At 36.5% G+C, this 19561-nt stretch overlaps 1 protein-coding gene across 7 annotated transcripts in view; it reads right to left on the reverse strand.

Annotated features, from left to right (window-relative positions):
• Positions 1 to 476: 476 nt before the first annotated feature.
• Positions 477 to 19561, reverse strand: part of OSBPL6 (oxysterol binding protein like 6) — a 94437-nt gene continuing 75352 nt past the window's right edge. For 5 of the 7 annotated variants that reach the window (XM_069861029.1, XM_069861033.1, XM_069861031.1 and 2 more), the window contains 14 exons: positions 16626 to 16791; positions 15625 to 15755; positions 13464 to 13571; positions 11029 to 11166; positions 9637 to 9724; positions 9202 to 9455; positions 7685 to 7822; positions 7263 to 7326; positions 6583 to 6661; positions 5169 to 5313; positions 3961 to 4105; positions 2794 to 2920; positions 1733 to 1855; positions 477 to 818 (listed from right to left, as the gene is read on the reverse strand). In XM_069861029.1, coding sequence (XP_069717130.1) covers positions 710 to 818; positions 1733 to 1855; positions 2794 to 2920; positions 3961 to 4105; positions 5169 to 5313; positions 6583 to 6661; positions 7263 to 7326; positions 7685 to 7822; positions 9202 to 9455; positions 9637 to 9724; positions 11029 to 11166; positions 13464 to 13571; positions 15625 to 15755; positions 16626 to 16791 — 1815 coding nt within the window. In that variant the 3' untranslated portion in view covers positions 477 to 709. The remainder of the gene's footprint in view (positions 819 to 1732; positions 1856 to 2793; positions 2921 to 3960; positions 4106 to 5168; positions 5314 to 6582; positions 6662 to 7262; positions 7327 to 7684; positions 7823 to 9201; positions 9456 to 9636; positions 9725 to 11028; positions 11167 to 13463; positions 13572 to 15624; positions 15756 to 16625; positions 16792 to 19561) is intronic. The other 2 variants (XM_069861034.1, XM_069861032.1) reach the window with 1 other exon arrangement.

The following is a 19561-nucleotide window of genomic DNA, read 5'->3' on the forward strand; positions in this document are numbered from 1 at the left end:
TGTCTTTTGATTTTAAATAATGCAGGTTCTCCAATATTTCTATAATAAAATTCTAGTGCCTTAAAAATCTGCCCTTTACACAAGCCTAAGGATACATATTTTAAAATTACTTACTGTACATCTTCATATTTTGTTTAAGGCATGAACAATGGCATATGAATGGGAACAGCTTCCGGAAAAGCATATCTGTTTGACAAAGGCCAGTCCAAGCACATAACATGAAAGGACTAACCTGAAGCCAGAAATGACAGTATTGTGACAGAAGAGTTTTTAACAAAAATAGTTGAAACAAAATGGATATATTTCTCTTTTTCTTCCTTTTTTTTTTTTTTTAAATTTAAATTACATTACTCTTAATGTCAGTTTAAAGCACCGGTTGCCGTTTCGTGTTTACCACCTCTTCTGAGTGACTTTGGATAACTCATCTGCTTCTTTTGTTCTGAATTTTCAGTGTATGAAACTTTAAAAGGTTCCTGTTTTTTTTTTTTCCTTTTTTTTTTTTTTAATGGCTGCTGCAAAATTAAAAAGATCCAGAAGTGGTCAGGGGCCTGGTCTAATGCACTTTCAGAAGTCTGTTATAAAGATGAATATAAATGCGAATAATAGGTTTTTCTGTAGACCCACAAACCACGCTTATCTATAAGAAACATATTGTGCATAGTTATTCTTTTCTTCAGAGTGATATGTTTACTAGATCTACATTCTCCGTTTACCAGAGCACAGGGATTTCTACTTTACTAAATCCAGGATCCTTTCGCAGTTCCCAGTAGGTATCATTGGTAACCCAGGCTTCTCTTTGATTAGCATCAATAACTTTTCTGTAGAAGGGAAATAAAAAAAAAAAAACCAAAAAAAAAAAACAGAAGAGAAACAGATGAAGAAAGAGTTCTGACCACAGATCTCTGCTCTTAAGAAACGTGAAATCAGAATCCCTACCTCTTTAATCTAACTCAGTAATACATGTGATTTCATATTTCTAAAGGACACAAAATCAGTCAGGGACTTAAAAATCAGCCTCTTCTGGTGTCAGACGTGGAAGATTTAGAAAACAGTCAAGATTGCAAATCTATTGTCTGATTTGTGTCAGCAGGTCTTAGAGCCAAATAAAGCCTGCAGGGGAACTGAACACAAGGCTTTTACCAGTTATATTGCTTGTCTCTGCAGTATTTTCCTGATCTTCCACAACAAAACTGCGTCAAGCACATTCAGTTTTTTTACTTTTGATTCACCACGCTAAACATCAGGCTGTTTTGTATGATTATCCCTTTTCTCAGAAAAACGAAAAAAACCCTTCCACTTGAAAATAAAATTGTAATTTAAGTAAATTATGATGTATATATCTATATATATCTCTATGTATATATATATGTATGACAGTGTTGTTCAGGTCACTATTTATTACTTTGTTTATGCAATGACTTAACACAGTAACATAGTTAAATCTTAAATCCTAATATTATATTTCTATTCCAAGTCAAATTAAAAAAAATATTCATCAAGGTCGTGCAACAAGCTTGTATATCTGCTGCCCATTGTGAGAAAATGATTTTTCAATTACGAAGCTTTAAACTGTAAAAATTGCTTCCAGCAGAGATCAGGTATCTGATTATTTTTCTTAAACCTGCCATTTTTCAGGCTTTCACAATTAACAGACTACCTTGGTGGCAGTTCTTGTACTTTTTCCTGTTACACTGTAGAACACAGAGATTTACTACTGAAATGAAAGACTCACTTAAAAAATTTGGGTACGTATTCAATGCCATGTTCTTCCATGTACCGCCTCCGACCTCTCTGGAGTTCTTCTATTCTTTGTTTTTCAGATGCCGCTGCTTCTATATTTCCTTCCTCCAGAAGCCTATATGAATAACAGCAGGTCCTATAGCAATCATACAGTATCTAGAACAAGGGATTTTCTAGCACCAACCATCACAAAAAGGCTCTTGCATCAGCTTTCAGATCAAGTCATAAGCTCATAAAATAAGACTAACAAAGATGTGACTCCTCAGTTACATGTACCTGACCTATAGCCTAAGGCATACACTTTCTTTAGCAACTTCAGCATATCGCAAACACTGAAGTACTATGGACTGAGAATTAGGAGGGAATTAATGTTGTTACCATTCACAGCAGGAGGGAATGACATTTCAGAGCCCGTCTTTGTTGAGGAATCTTACCTCTGCCCAAAGCTTGCGCTATAACTCTACTTTACCAACAAGATGCTTTTGGCTTTCTCTCAAAAAGAATCACAGAAGCACTAGGCTGTAAAAGACCTCCAGGATCATCAAGTCCAACCATTCCTATCAACCACTGAATCATGTCCCTAAGCACCTCATCTACTCATCTTTTAAACACCTCCAGGGAAGGTGACTCAACCACCTCCCTGGGCAGCCTGTTCCAGTGCCCTACGACCCTTTCTGTGAAAAATTTTTTTCTGATGTCAAGCCTTAACCTCCCCTGGTGGAGCTTGAGGCCTTTCCCCCTTTTCCTGTCCCCTGTCACCTGGAAGAAGAGGCCAGCCCCCTCCTCTCCACAACCTCCTTCCAGGTAGCTGTAGAGAGCAATTAGGTCTCCCCTCAGTCTCCTCTTCTCCAGGCTAAACAACCCCAGTTCCCTCAGCCGGTCCTCGTAACACTTGCTCTCCAGCCCCCTCACCAGTTTCGTTGCTCCTTTATCTACTAGCAGAATCCTCAAAGCTTAGTCTAGACTATAGTGAAGACATAGACAAAATACAATATTCAGCCAAACCCAGGCTTAAACCCACCATATATAAATTGTATAAATAAGCATTCTTGCCTTTGATCTGGCCTGAATCGTGCATCTGTTGTAGGAAGAAGATCTTTCATTACAGGATCTAATTCATTGAGCTCAATAGCAAACCTCGTGAAGCCATAGTAACGTTCATAATTGGTTGGCATGGAGCCTGTATGAATGTGTATTAGAAAGAAAAAAGCTTTTTAAACTATTACCCTAAATATGCAAGAGATTAATTTATTTATTAAATTATAACAGCAAAATTATTAACATATCTTAGTCTTACACACAACTAAAAAGCATCCAAAGCTATTGTCTAGGTGGAACAACATTCCCTAAACATTAATTTAAACCACTTATCCCACAGAGGTTGTAATTACATGCTAATATGTTCAAAACTTCCATTATCTTCCTTCCACTTCAAATAAAAATTACTGTTTTCAAGATTTTCAAGTTAAACATAGTTTCAAAAGTGGGTTTATCAAATATTTGTATAAAAGCTAATTTTAACAGGTCTCCAGAGTTAATTTTGGAAATAACACTAACTTGTGGACTGATCCGGCACTGTCCAACACCTTCAGCCCTAATGAGAGCCAGAGTAGACATTGCAGAGAGCAGGGTACAACACAGGGTTCAAAATATTATCAATACAGAGTAGTGTTCAAAATACTAACAATAATTGCAACCCTTGAATTGTCACTCTGCATATATGAAAGATACTATAGGTGCAAAGGATGACTCGTTCAACCTGGGTGCCTCTAAGCAAGGAGTAAGGAAGTTGAAATTAGCTCCTGAAATCATAGGAGCTCACCAACTCTGAAGACCAATTCTTTAGACTAATAAGGCATTAAGACAATAAACTCAAACTGGCATCTCCTGTTCACTTAAACCAAATTAGCTACCCTGCTCTGTGAAAAGGCAGGCAGACAGGTCCAGACATCTTTTTTTTTTCTTAATTTTAGTCTTACATTGACCCCAAAATCCCATAATATTTGGCCAGGAATCACACTGAGATGCAGAAGATCATGCCCTGTAAGAACACTTCCTTTTACCATTATTATAAGCTCATGTAAATTCTTGTTTATTTCTCTACCAGCAATTGAATTTCTCCACTAGTATTTTTGTGTATTTGAAGTGATGGCTAAAACAGCTTTACATAATTTAGTGTTACGTTACAATGCCGGCCAGAGTTTATTCCAAGCTTCTTACCTGGCCTCCATATGCATTTGGCTGAAGGTGCAACTCCACAATAAAGGCCTTCATGCCATTTTCCAAAAAGACGATGAACCACCTTCCCTTCTTGATCTATCACAACACCCTGGACCTCATTTACATTTGAATTCCAGTAGTTCACCTGAAAGTTTAACAAGGAAATACTAGCTCACACTGTTTTTCACATTACCCATTGCACCAATACAGATATTGCATGAGTCTTAATATGTGGCACTCACTGTCCAATTTTTGTAATTCAAAATGCAGGTGATCTGAATATTAATTAATGTAGTATATGAGAAACCTTGAATAATTTGATATAAAGTTTTCGTATAAAGATATTTAAACTATCTGCACATCTGAGAACTATATTGTTCCAAAACCTAAATCCTACACAATTCAGCAAAAATCACACTTAGAAAGCTGCAAGATCAGAGTCAGCTAAGTCTCTTCTTTCTAAATGGAAAAATAGTGAATATACCTGTATATGTAAGGGAATGCTTTGAATGGTGCTGCACGCTACTGTTCTCGGCAGTAAGACATTCAGTCAGTATTACTTGTTATTTGTCACTTTCTGTTTCTCTTCCCTGTTTTGCTTTTCTTAGACACATCTATTTCTTACACCTTCATCTACTGAACAAGTTGTCCATCCTCAAAACATCCATCAAAACATAATTTCAGATTTGCAGTTATGCACCATTGTTAACAGTGCAACGGTATTGATGTATTTTCTTGCAATATGAAGATAAAATTATTTTAGGGAAAATAATTGATAGTAACATAGCTATACAGTGATATGGTTTCATAGCTGGTCCTGGATATTTTTTACTGTGAACTGAAGCAGCATTTAACCTAAAATACTGACAGCCAAATTCTGGTAAAGATAGAAGTAAAATGGAACAGAAGTCTACAGTGACTTTGCATTTTCATTGTGGTAACAGAAAAGGAATTTTGATGTTTCATTGTTAGCCTAAAACCAACAACAGTATAATATACAGATATACAGCAATGCAACAAACTGATATCAAATGTTCAGTAGGATAGAGTCATATCATTTGACATAGTACTGTCATTTGACAATTTAGAAATATTGATAAGACAAAACGTGGAATGAGGATTTCAGGAAGACTGAAGAAACAGCTTGATATATGCTTTAACTATGCAATTTTATGAATGTATTTTATGTACTAGAATACGTATGTTACCTTTACAAATGTGAGTTTACAAATACAAACACTGCTTTTTGTGTTCCTGATAGTTATCTCTCCATAGTGTTCTATCCATCGCCTTCCACTAAGAATATTATGTATGCAAGTAGTGACTTTGTTCCAGACATAGTAGTCTCCATACCTAAGAAGAGGTTAACAAATAGTGGTAAACATATATTTATCACGACAATTAAGGACAAAAAAGTAAAACATAGCACCATTAACATAAATACAATACCACATTCCTCAGAAGATTTTTAAACAATCACTTTCTTCAATAAAGCACTGGTTCTGAGTACATTAATCCTCCACATATGAGCCGACCTAAGCTGTAGTGCAGAGAACTGAAGAATTATGCATTATGAACTACTGAAGCCCTGCACAACAATATTCACAATTCAGAGAATTAAGTGAACTGGCCACAATTCCTTTAGAAGCAGGACAGTCACCCAAAGATCAGCATAAGGCCAAACTGAGGCTATAAGCAGACCAGGTAATTAAAGTACAAATAAAACAAAATAAATATAGAAAGGAGATAACACAAAGGAAGGAGGAAGCAGGAGGTCACTGGCACATCATCCCTTTCCCTCTTGTAACAATTCTTTAGAGTTAGAGCAACTCTACTGTCAAACAAGGGAATAAAATCAGGGAATTATATCATGCAAAGCACATTCTCCCTCAGAGCTGAGGCGAAACCATGAAGACAAAGATACTCCTGAGTGCATTTACTTCAATTTCATAAGATGGATAAAGAGGTGAAGTGATGTCATACTGATACATGCTGGCTGTGATTTAGTGGAGCAGGAACAGTACTACAAAACCAGCAGTCATGTTTAAAGGATCCTCTTCTTGCATACTGCCAGGAGTTACAACTTGCAACTTGTCTTACCTGTGGTGACACAACTTCTCACTGCTCTGTCAACATCTGAAGAACGTGTTTTGGCTTACGTACATTTGGAAAAATGACTTCACCATCTCCATCTATCCACCTTCCCTGGAGGTGTTTAAGGCACGGGTGGACAAGGCACTGAGGGGCATGGTTTAGTGTTTGATAGGAATGGTTGGACTCAATGATCCAGTGGGTCTCTTCCAACCTGGTTATTCTATGATTCTGTGATTCACATTGTAAGGACAGCACTAACTGCTGGCACTCCTATACTGCAGCCTTGTTATAAACAGTTGATCACTACTGTACACGCAAAACTTGGGTTCTCTCTCCTAATATATTTCTATCCCATTCTTTCTATTGCTTTCTAGACGCTTTGCATATTTTTCCTCCAAAACTCTAAATGGATCTTTAGGCTCAAAAATGCTTCAGTACCCCACCTGTACACTTCCCCCAATCCAATCACAAGGCAGGACAGATTAGATTGCAGCAAAGAAAACAAGAAGAAACAGAACAGTAGCTTACTTTGGAAGAGTCACATTCAACGTTCCAACTGGCAGAATTTCCATAGATTTTCCCCAGAATTTGTTTTTCCACCTGATATCTGAATACAATAGTGAAAGGTTTACCTGACCGTAAAGATAAAAGTCTCCCCTTTGCAGTGATCTGCATGGCACATGAGATGATCTACGTTAGACCATCAGGTTTAAAATAGGACAGGATGAAGTTGTCAGGATGAAAATACAAAAGAAAGGAAAATACTAGACAATGACATTAGGTCAGAAAAACTAAAGATAAGCTTGATTTTCTTATAGGAGTCACGCCTGTGACTGTCAAATCTTTCATGAAAACATTCAATACAAATTAAATGCATATGCCAGCAGATACAAAGAAAGAAAGAGGTGCTTGTTCAACTGTGTAAAAAGAACTGCTTGTGTTTGTAGGAAATAATAACTTTCTTCGTAAAAAGCTTTTAAGCAGAAAATTATAGACAATAAGGGACAAGGGAGGCTGTAACATGTCTGCTCACTCTTAAGAATGAAAATTTGGAGTGAAATAATTCAGAGCATCAGTTTGTAATATGTTACTGCAAAAATAGTAAGTACAGAAATTTTGAGAAAGTTCCAAAAGCAAAGCTCAGCTTGTACAGACAAAATTTTTTTCTTGATAATGCAAAAGTAGTTTATGCTTTTTAAAAAGTATACCTTGCCAAAACACAAAGTTCTTCGATTCACAGTGACAGGCCGAAATGGGAGGATGGTGGCTAACCTGGAAAACAGTTAGGCTGAGTTAAAACCAGTTCAATCTCATTTAAAAGACAATACAACTGTAACCGTGACATGAAAACACTAAATAGCCCACACTACTTATTATCCAGTGTTGCTATGAAAACAGATGAAACTTAAGTTTGTACTTTAAAAGCTATGTACTTCAAACAATTCCTAGTGATCACTATAAAAATATATACCTTCTAGCATTTAATGAAGTTTACTCCTACTAACAGCATTTATTTACTAATAGGAAAGCAAATCCTTGTAACTATAAAGGAAAAACAAGACAACTCTATAAAACAAAGAACCCAAAATCTAAATCTAAACAGGAGGGTCTGTCTAGACACAAGCTCTACCTGCTCCGAGAAAAATCGAAATCCTTTGTCTTCTCTAATACATTCATAAGTTTCACCAAGCACTGGGTTAAATGGCTTGCTTCCCGCTCTAAAATATGTAGAGGCATAGCCTGATGCTGCAAAAGCAGCTATAAGAACCTGTAAAAATACAGACAAGAACATAAGTGAGGATAAACACAGATTCTTGTATATAGGCCATCACTATGTAACACAACTCAATCCACCCAGAGTGAAATTCAGATTAATGAAGCATGCCTGACAGTGAAGTCATACATCCCAGCCAGAACCAGTATAAACCGTACTACTTTGTTGCTAGAACTTGTTTTTCTTCATGTCCTTTGCCGCTCTCTTTCAACAGTCCGTTAAAATAACAATCTGCATAAGATGCTGTTTTTCTACCTTTGCCTAACGATACAGACTCAGTTGTAGCCTATGCTCCCTGTGAATAAATATTCCATGATAACTTCCAATGACAAGATCATGTAGCATTTTCCAATAGGGACTACTTAATTTAGTTCCAAACATAAAGAACTCTCACTTAAGATTTCCTTAATGCAGTTAATTTCAGTTCCATGATGGCTTTTCCTTCCTGAACTCTTCTGACCCCTGCAATACTTGCCTTCCATGCTTTTCAACAAAGGAGGCAGTGCTACAAGCAAAAAGCCTGCTTTACTCAGTTCAACCCTCTCCAGTCCTCACAGTATCTCCCTTTTGTGATTCAATCACCTAACCTAAGAGAGGTTCAACTTCTCCAGTGGCAAGGAAGAAATATCTTGCAGACCATATGAACATGGAAGTTTGCAGACCTGAGCACGTGGCTATGACAGCCACAGGAAACCTCTGTTCTCCCAGTTATCCAGAGTGCTGCTAACCCACACCAGGAAAGAGTAGATATGGTCAGCAAAAACGCTGACAACTTTTCCCTAATAAGCTTTCCCTATGTATTCTAAGGAAAAAAAAGACATGACAGATCAAAACACCCCGAGAACTGAACACAGGCTGTCAGTTAAAAAAAACAAGACATACTTACAGGGAAGCTGAAGTCAGGCTGCCCAAGTAAACTTTGTTTTGGTGGTTTAGAATTTCTCAATTAGAAATTGCCTAGGATGACTTTAACTGATACCCAGATAACTCATAAGCCAGCCACAGACTTAATTAGCTCTTAGAGGGTGCTGGACTTGATCACTGAGAACCAGAAAGGATGCTGCAGGGTTAGCAACAGACACTGTCTCTATGTACAGTCTTAGAGAGTGAGATCTTCAATTGAAGAATTCAATTGAAGTGTCTCCAATTGAATAAGTCCCAACTGTAGGACTTGGTTTGAAGTCAAGAAAAGTTCCTTAGCTTTGTTCAGATCAAACCTACCACCTGTAACTGTTCGCAGCATTTGTCTGACCCAGCACAAAAGTCTATTGTCTGTGAACTGGAAAAGCAAGAGAGGACCCTGCACAGATCTTCACTCAACAGCTCCCTTTTTAATACAGACACAAGCACTACACTAGATTTATATTTATTACCATGCGTTCATAAGGATCATCTGTTTCAGCAGCCTTGTCCAATAGTTCACTGTATTCCAGCTCTTCACAAAGATGTTGCAGGGTATTCAGAGGTTCATTTAGCTCAACTGGCATGGATACTTTGGAAAGATCTTTGCCAATGTTATTTCTCAAAATATTCCACAGATTGATGTTACTGGTGTCAGGGCTGGGAGCTGGGAGACAAGTTCTCCGTCCATTCCTGAATGCACCTCCTGTTAGCTCACCATTAAGAACTGGGAAGGGAAAAAACTATTATCATAAGAAAGCACCAGATTAAGAAAACCAGACTTATCCATTGAACCATATCACCAACAGAACAAGCAAGCCCAGCTTCAGTGATTTCAGCTGAGATAATCTTGTACAGACATGCAGTAAGCAATGTAATTTCCCAAAGTGTAAAACATAGCAGTATACTTTGCCGAGAAATGTTGTCCGCAACACTGGTGTTGTCCTCAGATATGTTATCACTCACATCACTGATATAAGACTCATCATCAGAACCCTGAAACATAAATAAAATATAAATTAAATCAAATACATATAAAATATGCTGACAAATTAGAAAGCAATAATCATTTGAAACACAAATATTCAAAGAAATCACCTCTGCCCAATCAGAGCTATTAACTAAATGAACTAAGTGTTTCAATCAGCTCATACTGCCAATGCTCTAAAAGTGTCAAAACAAATGCTATGCTCTCCTTATGTTTCTGAATTCCTTATTACGAAGCCAAATATAGATTTTAAATTCGCAAAAGGGTAACTTCAAGTGAGATCAGAGATGAACAAAATATTGATAAGGTAATGTGCTGGGGATGGGGAGTGAGAACAGCTAGTCAAATTTGTGCTCTTTATAAAGAATGCAAATTGTGTTTGAGAAAAAAAACAATATAAACATCAACCTATCATGCAAAACAGAACTACATCAGCATTCAGACTATTTTTAAGAAATTTCGTTAACAATTTTTTTTCCCCAAACATTACTTTCAAAATATTTTACAGTATTTACTTAAGACAGAGAATTTATTATAAGGTCTGTATGATTTGGGGTGATTTTGTAAAGTTTCTATTTTGCTTACACCATACAGACACACTGATGTTACTTGTGAATATAGACAATTCAGACTACTGAGATTATGTGTACTTTACACATGCCAGAAGCACTAAGATAAGGAACCACTAATTTTTTAGATCAAGAATTCTAGCTGTGGTTGTGCCAATTCACGGTACATGAACAATCCCTGTCAAAGAGAATACATGGTGGCAATGCTCTTATGTCCTCTTAAGAAGAGATGTGGTAGACCACAGTACTACTATGACTTTATAAAAAAGTATTTTAAAAAAATATACACATTTTAAAAATGGAAGAACTTCTTCAAGATAGCACAGGAAAGCTGTGGACAACATGATTCAGGAGCCTTAACTGTATCTTTTTTGTCTACCTCTTTGATTACTGAGAATAACTTTATGTGTATTGTAGAAGACTTTTCTTTAAACGATTATTTTAAAATCTGTATTAGTTGACTGCCTAGTCAGACATAATTGCACCTGTCTATATCATCCTTATCTGAAAATGCCATAGTCTATCAGGTACACAAGGTACCGACAGACACAACTTTCAACTCAGTTTTACACTTCAGGGAACTTCTGTACCCGATCACATAGAAGTCTCAGGTTCATTTATCTACACCTTAAATATTCTCATACCTTTTTACTCTAAGTATCATTATAAAAAAAAATTATCATTGCTAGTGGCAGCCATACGTAAGTCTGTCCAACAGCAAGCAGCATGCTGTCATAGCCTACCTCATTTTCAGATGAGCTGGCAGACAGAAGCACTTCCTGTGCATCAAAGAACTCTGAAACGGATTCAGACATAGAGAGTCTGCTCTCATTAGAAACTTGCTGAGACAGTGGCAAACCGACATGAATTTGTTCACTCGTCTGTAAACAAAGCACAGAAAAATAAAAGTATTGTTTCTAATATTAAAGAAATACGTGTAGATGGGGTATATCACCTGAACAATTTTCCTATGTGAAATATAAGCACGGATAGTAAAAACAGCATTTTAGTAGGGCTTGTATGTACCTAACAGATGAGACTTTGACAATTAAAAATGAAAGTTCATTTTGAGCAGTGAGACACGTCCTCATCTGAGGTCTGCTCAGTATCAGCTGTTAAGTTTTAACAATGCAAATAACCAATCCAGAGGAATGATTTTGTGGACAATAGCTGGCTTGTGTCAGACAAGTTCAATCGTGAAATTCAGAAGAAATGACACCTGGTCATAACAAATTCCATCACCGGGAGCTAGCACTGATGCAACTGAAACTCAAATATAAGGCTTTATAATAAGGTAAGGGAGTTATAAGTTACTTGCAAAGTAAATGTGCTTGTGAACTGGTTTACTAACAAATGTTTTAAATGTTTGGATATTCAGAAAGATGGCTACAACATACACGTACTTTATTCCTCATTTGTAATCCAAATCTCTTTTGAATTATGCCATTAACCCTGACGCAATGCAATTAAAGGGAACCAGCTGTACGATTTATTATAAAGAGGATTTAATAACAAAGGCAAAGGTTGAAAACTGCATTATGTGTATCAGTATGGGGGACAAGATAATTTAAATAGTGGAACATATCTTCCACTTCCTGCTGTTGATGCGAAGACCACCAGGTTTCAACATGTTACCCTACAACACTTTAAGAAGGGGCAGGGGGAATAAAGATTCTCTTACTGTTCCATTCCACCGAAGGAGCTGCTGCTGTGAAGGGAAACAGGCTTCTGATTTAATTTCCTAGTCTATACAGGATGTTGCTTGAAGGAGATAGTACAGATGAAACTACTGAAGCCCTCTAAACAGAGTTAACTCTTCAGATTGCAACTCCACCCTCACTAATCTTATTACAGAAGTCTTGCAAATAGGTATGTTGACACTTTAATCCTGTAGAACTACTCTATATAATTGCCTTAACAATGCATTAAAAAAAATCAGAAAACAAGCTAAGAGGTCAAATCCCATTCCTTTTCACTAGGGTTTATAACCTTGTAGATAGTTTATGATGTTTGATGAATTACAATAGAAACTAAAGTCTGCTCCACTGTTATCTTTACAGGAAGTGATTGAAATTTTAAGTTTTTGTATAAGATAGAGGGACATGTGCTTCTCTACCTGAAAAAAGCTGCTCACACATGCATTACCTGCACAATGCAAGATTTTCTATATAAAATAATCAAGAGAAGTTGTGAATGAGAGATCTGGGAACCTCTTCAGACAGACACACTTGTACCAAGATAGTGATGTACATATGAAAAAAGAACCAGGTAACAAACAAAAAATATGAAATAGAAGAGATGGTCATGGCTCAGAACTTCACTGCAGATTGCCCTGCTATGGCACCACTTAGCCTGCATCTGCCATTCCTAGTCACCCACATGGTGGACTCCTGGAGAAATTGTTTCGACATTTTCAAACACCAAATACACAAAAGTGATTGGAAACATACTCTCACCTTCTTTTCTTGTTGGAACTAATAACTAGGAGACAAAAATATGCTAATTCAAATGGCAGATGTGTAGAAAAAAATAGTAAAAATGATAAATTAAATATAGTTTGGAAACATGCAAGCAGAATGGTTGTCCAAGTGATCACATTAATTGTAACACATTACAGCTTGCATATGCAGATTTTCCTCGTCATGAAGGAAGCTGACGTGTTATTAATACAAATGTTCGGTATCTGATGATTGAAGAAAGAAAAACAAGAAAGACTAGATATTGCAAACATGGTATTAGTATGGTGCTTGGTTCATAGACTTTTCAGCAGTGCCACTCAAGTTATTAAACAGGCCCTTTAAGCACTTGCAGGATCAGGCCATCAAATACTTAACTGTTCTGTTGATTTGGTAAGAACCTAAGATACAGAATTGCTTAGCTACTTGGTTTTACATACAAATATAGTAAAACCTCACTAATTCCCACAGCCAATAATTAATATTCCAATACAGGCATCCTTCCCAGTTTCTTTGCAGAGATGAAACCAAGTTCTTCTATGGCATATACAAAATAAAAGACATAAGTTTTATATTATATAGGAGAAATGTAATCCGACATTTTCTATAAATTAATATTTGCCAATCTGAAAAATTCTCTAATTTCCCAGGTGTGTTGCAGCTATTAGTGAGAATTAGCAAGGTTTGATTACATTCTAATCCATTAAAGGACAAAGTCTTACCTCATCAGGACTAGGGATAATATTTACACTGACAACCTGATCACAAATAACAGATTCTGAATGTATTCTGTTCAAGCGACTCCTTAGTTCAGCATTCTGGTTGAGAGCCTTAAAATAAAAATTGTACATTTCATTTAAAATTAAAAACTCAGTGTTCAACTTAAGCAAAAAAAAACAAAATAGTAGCTTCTTCCCAGCAATTTCCTAAGAAATCACAGAATGCGTTGTCTTCCATTTTCAGTCAGATAACTACTTCAAGATCTTCTCTAACATGATTTAATTCTTTGGTCAGTTTGCTTTCAGTAATTTTCAGGAGGCAGGGGGGACAGATATTCTCCCACAATGTAACAGAGGCATTCCACCTTAACACTTCAGATAGCTCTTTGGCAGGTATAGTGGTGGGTTATATACGTTATGGAAACAAAAAACAAATGCAGCAAGAAAGAATGAAACTGCAGAACAACAAACAGGAACTACTTGCAAAATGCACAAAGAGCCATTTTTTGGTTTACAACTACACAGACCTTTCTGAACTAAGGTTACTGGGACTTAGAGCCTGCAAACCAAAATTGCTTCCTTTACAACAAAATCAACAAAAATTCTATTATCATTTGGTGTTTGCCCAATCATATCAATTCAATATATTTGCATGTGTGTACTCTTTTCAAGCTACTGATCTATTAGAGCACCACAAGCACCAACAGAATTCAACTGGTGTCTGGTACCTGCTGATTTTTCTCATTTTTTAAAGCCCTCTCTAAATTATAAATTTGGGTACATACGTATTGTCTAATTCTGAAATCCAGAAAACGTGTAATTATGTCACAGACCTATAACACAAACTGACTTAACTTTAATATATTCCCAAAACTGAGAATTTTAGAAAAGATCAACAGATAGACATACTGTTTTAGAAGAAAATTAATGTTACAATGGATCAAGAATCTTATGCAGACTCAGGAATAGATGGCATGGATGTACTGAAACAAAGTAGGACCAAAGCAAAATAGGTTAGCTGAAACTGTCACTAAACAGTTTAAATTATCCCATTTTGCTTTGTTCTGAAACGGTCTGACCATGTTCACAGTTGCTGTCTACTAGAAGGAGAAGGTGGTGACTAACAGCAGCCTGGCAGTAGCTTCTTAAATTGTTCAAACTTGGTCAGGAGTACGACTAAGGTCAAATTTCCACTTACTTCCCATTGAGACTATGAACTAATGTGTGACAGTGACTTTTAGACTGACTCTGGAGGCCAGGAACAAGAAGAAAATATGATCACTGATTTCATACAAGCTGCTAATAAGTCTCAAGAGGTTTTAGCTAAATTTGTATCAATACCCAGAAATGGTTACCTTATCTCCAGTCCTTAACCTTTCTTTATTATAACACAGTAATCAGTCTGTGTAACTTGCTATGCATCTGTATCTATAGAAACGCTGTGCATCAGTTTTAATCTCTTAGCAAAAACCTCCAACCTAGTAACAATAAGTGTATGAAATTATATACCCATTTGGGTGAAACTGTTTGCCTTTAAACCTCTGCTCACTCTTCTTGCAAATGCAGTAATCTACATCAATTCATTCTTCAGAGTAAAAGCTTTTATATCTCCTTGACAATGAATTAAAAAATGTGAGCTATTATGCAACCTGAGGACTTACTGTCATTTTACCTCATTTCTCCCACTAAAGCCAATGACAATTTTCCCTTGGCTTATGTGGGAGAGAAGCTGAACAGTAACAGGTGTATATCTGAAAATTCCATTTACCCATGATTTTCCTGTAACCCATGATTCCTTTTGCAGTTAGAGACATGGACATATCAACAAATCTGAAAACACGCTATCAAAATTTAAAATTTAATTAAGAAAACAAGCATATCTCCTCAGCTGTGCTGGAAACAGTTCCAGAAAAGATAGCTAGCATTTGTATAAAAACATCTGATCCTTTTCCTTTATTCGGAAAACCATAACAGATACATGCTCACACAAACTAATTACATCCTTCACATCCACATGCATTGAGGTTAGACTTGTACCATGGCTTAGGTCTTGTCAAGAACTTGGCTTTTTCTTGGCTCCTTCTACCTCAAGAAACAGCCAAAGTACAAAAGAAACAGTGTGTCTGGCAAGCTAGATGGGCTGGAAATGAAATCAAGAACATACCTGAGAGAGGGACTGTCTGAGGTGTGCTATTTGAGCATTGTGGCCTGTGAGATCCTGCTCTGAAACAATCTGCTTAAGCTTCTCCTTCTCTATAGCTATGCTGTTAAAAGCAGACTTCAAAAGTGAATGCACTAAGCAAAAAGAAAAAAAAGAGTTTTCTCAGCTACAGAACTGCACATTGATATCCATTGCAATATTTCAGCAATCAAGACACAGAGTGAGACTTCCATCCCACTTTTGAAACAAGGATATGAACTTCAACTAACCTATGCCAAATTACATACAAACACAGCTTGATGTTGCAATATCACAGATATGCATCTGAGCTCATTTTTGGTGTTGAACATATGGAAAGGTGCATATTTAGAAAATGTGTCCAATGAGTGTTCTTTTCTTCCATCTTTTTTGATTATTTTTCTTTTCACAGTAACAATAAAATCAGTTCTGTCAAGACAATATTGCACTAATAAAGAGGACTGCTTCGTCTTTAAACAGGTGTTTGACATCTTTTAAGATATCTGTCTCATGTTTTTCCTGTTTATTATATAACACACAGCGAACATAACAAATCCTTCTAAACCAGCATTTTTCAGTCCAGGATCGTTCCTCTATTTGCAAAAAATAAGCATTTCTAAAGTAAATTCTAGTTATAAGCTCTTTTTCTGTTCTTTCCACTGATATGAAAACATCACATAAAAGTTAATTGCACAGCATTATATGTAGCCATGACATTCCAATTCATCTTTGGAGAGAAGTAAAGCATTATACTGAGAAACTAAGTTTCCAAATTCAGTCACATATTTACAAGACACAGAAAGTAGTTCAGAAGATTTCTAAAAAAATCTCTTACCAGACAGAGCTTACTTATCTCTGTACCGAAGCCATCTGACCAGCTAAAAATTCTTATGCAGTATTATCCAATGCAGATGAAACCCCTCGCCATAACTAAGTGAAGGCAACGCAGAAGCACAACAAAGGAAGGACTTGACATTTCCAGCTACCTTTTTGTGCCATCAGGCAGAATTCTTCTTGAAGCTTCATGTATTCAGTAGAGCTCTCCAGAGGGTCTGTTACATGGCTTGGGGGAGTTTGAAAGTCAATGTCTGCACAAAGGTTGGGATTGGATGAATGAAGTCGAACAGGTGACATTGTAGCACTGAAAGGGACCTACAGCAAGAAACAATGAAGAAATACTGTTTAAGGAGCAACTAACTTTTTGACACTGTTGAAGTAAAATACAAATTTCTTCTGAAAATAGACAACTTAGTTCATAATGTAAAGAACATGTTAAGAGTGCACACGCAACTTTTTACTCTCCTAAATCTCGGCAAAGCTGACATATAATTCTCCTGAGATTTTTCACTGAAACAGACAAAAGAAAGCCTAAACACATAGCTAAGAGCTAACAATGCAGCACTACAATTCTAATATTTTCACGAAGGGACTGTTTCCTACTGCTTCAAAGACAACTGAAAAGCAGAACCATGAAATGCAGCTTTATATTCGGACACTTGAGAGTACATGTAGTATGACATTGTTGTTACAATATCAGCATTTGAAGTATGCAAGTTCCTCCACAGATCTACAAATAAGATATAATATTATTAAATGTATCACTGAAGTTTTTCAAAAATACTGGTAAATCTTGAGTTGAAACACACTGTACTTGACAACTAGAAAGAAACACACAGTCTTTCTATACTCTTTCTAACTAAACACACAAACAGCCACCAAAAAAAAAAAATCATAACTCCACCTGATTTTCATTTAAAAATACATGAACCATAAATAAATGCAAAGAGATACAGTTTAATAATATGGAGGAAACAACTTAGTTTATTTTCATTTCTCCTACTTTGTCTCCTTCTGTGTATCTCTTTGGTACAGTAATAAAAAAATTACATGCAAATCTTTATAAGTTATATACACACATATCATGTACTGAACAGTACCTATATGCTACATACGCAGCGTATGGCTACCACTGTTACACATGTGATTTGTGTGTGTGTGAGCTATATTGAATTTTATTTTTACTTTACCACTTACGCACATTTGTATAAAAATCAGGCCAAGAATCCAATTTTCAAATTTAAATGCAACATTTTATTACTTAAACATTTAAGTATTTTTAAACATATTGAATACATGAAATCCAATTTATTTTACTATAACGATCAAATGTACAAATCAAGAATTTCCGCTGTAGCCCAATGTAATTATTTAAATATGAAAAATGGGGCCAAATTATAAAGTGTGTTTTCTAATGCATGATAAAGAGCAGCAGATAACATAAAAAGTCATATCACTAAGAATTTTTATCAACAGGTAAGTTCCATACTACCACCATTATTTGAAATTGGTACCCTGTAATATGACTAGATCAGGTTTTATCAATCCTTTCCTGTAAAGGCTGTCATCAATTTATGTTTTAGGTTTCCAGTTCCTCGCTGAAACTCTCAAAATTCTGTTGGATCTATTCATTACATCTCATTCTGCTCATGAGCATATTCTGGAAAACAGCATTTTCCATCCTGTTCTTCCTCAGTTTCCAGATACGTACAGCACATAACATAATAGTTCTATAGCACCTATTTGGTTATCCGGTATAAACTTTATTCTCTTCTCTCATGTATGTTGATTTCTAGGTATATCAACACAGTGGATATTTTTTTATTGGACCTCATTTTGGCCTCATATCAAGACTTCATTATATAGAATAAATTCCTTCCATTCATTCAGGATATTTATCCCACTATCTTCCTGAGTACCGACTCTCAACAGCCCAACACAACTAGGTTAATTGACTAAGGTGACTAAACCTAAGTTAGTTCCAAGTTCCCTTTACAAAACCTTTTCACTTCTTAAATCGGAGAGCATGTTCCCAGAACTTTCTAACTGGAAGAACTGCAAAGGTTCAATTGCGCCAGGTGGCTCCAGGTGGGCAGAGCAGGTGGCTACACGATAGCTATATGTGCAGCACCCAATCTTCAAGCCCATCCAGAGGGCAGGAATGAAAGCTGATCCCAGCTACAATACAGGAGCTTGAGGGAAAGTCCCCACAGCCCCACGGTGATGGGCCAGGCTGCTCCAGCCCCACAGAGACTGTCAGAGCTGCAGGCAGGGTGCCCACACATAAGGCGGGGAGGGGAAGGGGCTCTTTAGTCACTTTGTGACAAACCTAATTGAAGAGATCTGCTTTAGATTCATCATTTCGGCCTCATACCTCAACTGGCCAGGCTACAAAGCAATGTTTTTGCAGTGAGGTTTATTGGAAAAATAACATTTTAAAGTATGTCCTAGAAATAGCATTTACATGTTTTACAAATACTGTCACATGGCTTGCAAGAAATATACATTCACATGACAGAGACAAATAGCTCCTTTGCCAACTGCTTTAAATGCAAGAATCAAAAATACTGAACTGTTGAGTGACAAGAACTCTCCTCACATGCATCTTTTAGATAAGTTTCCAAGCTACTTTCCATAACAGATGAAAAAAACCCACACTGAACAAACTCTTTCATTCTCTTGAGTAGGTAACAGTCCAAAAAACACCGCGCTTGTAATTCTCTTACCCTTTTTTCCTTTTACTGTTGTGCTTTCTCTCTACAACCCTGGTGACTTGATTCTGACTTTATTACCCAATAGAGTTATGATGTTTGGTTATTTTGTTATTTTGGAGGGGTTCTTTAAAAATATTTAGCTTCTTGATGCATCACACCAGTTTCTTCCACACATACACTCCTCTAGAAACGACCTCAGATGTACCTACTCCTGACTTCCTGCTTTATGCCAGGGGTATAACACTCACTCATCCATTACCTTCTTCAGAATTACATGTTCCTGCAGGAACAGACTGTTCCTGGTAGAGTGAGATGTAAAGAAAACCTCCTGTTTCTGCCATGCATTTAACTGAGGTAATTCTATATCACTC

The sequence above is a fragment of the Phaenicophaeus curvirostris genome, chromosome 7, assembly GCF_032191515.1.
Source record: "Phaenicophaeus curvirostris isolate KB17595 chromosome 7, BPBGC_Pcur_1.0, whole genome shotgun sequence".
NCBI lineage: Eukaryota > Metazoa > Chordata > Aves > Cuculiformes > Cuculidae > Phaenicophaeus > Phaenicophaeus curvirostris.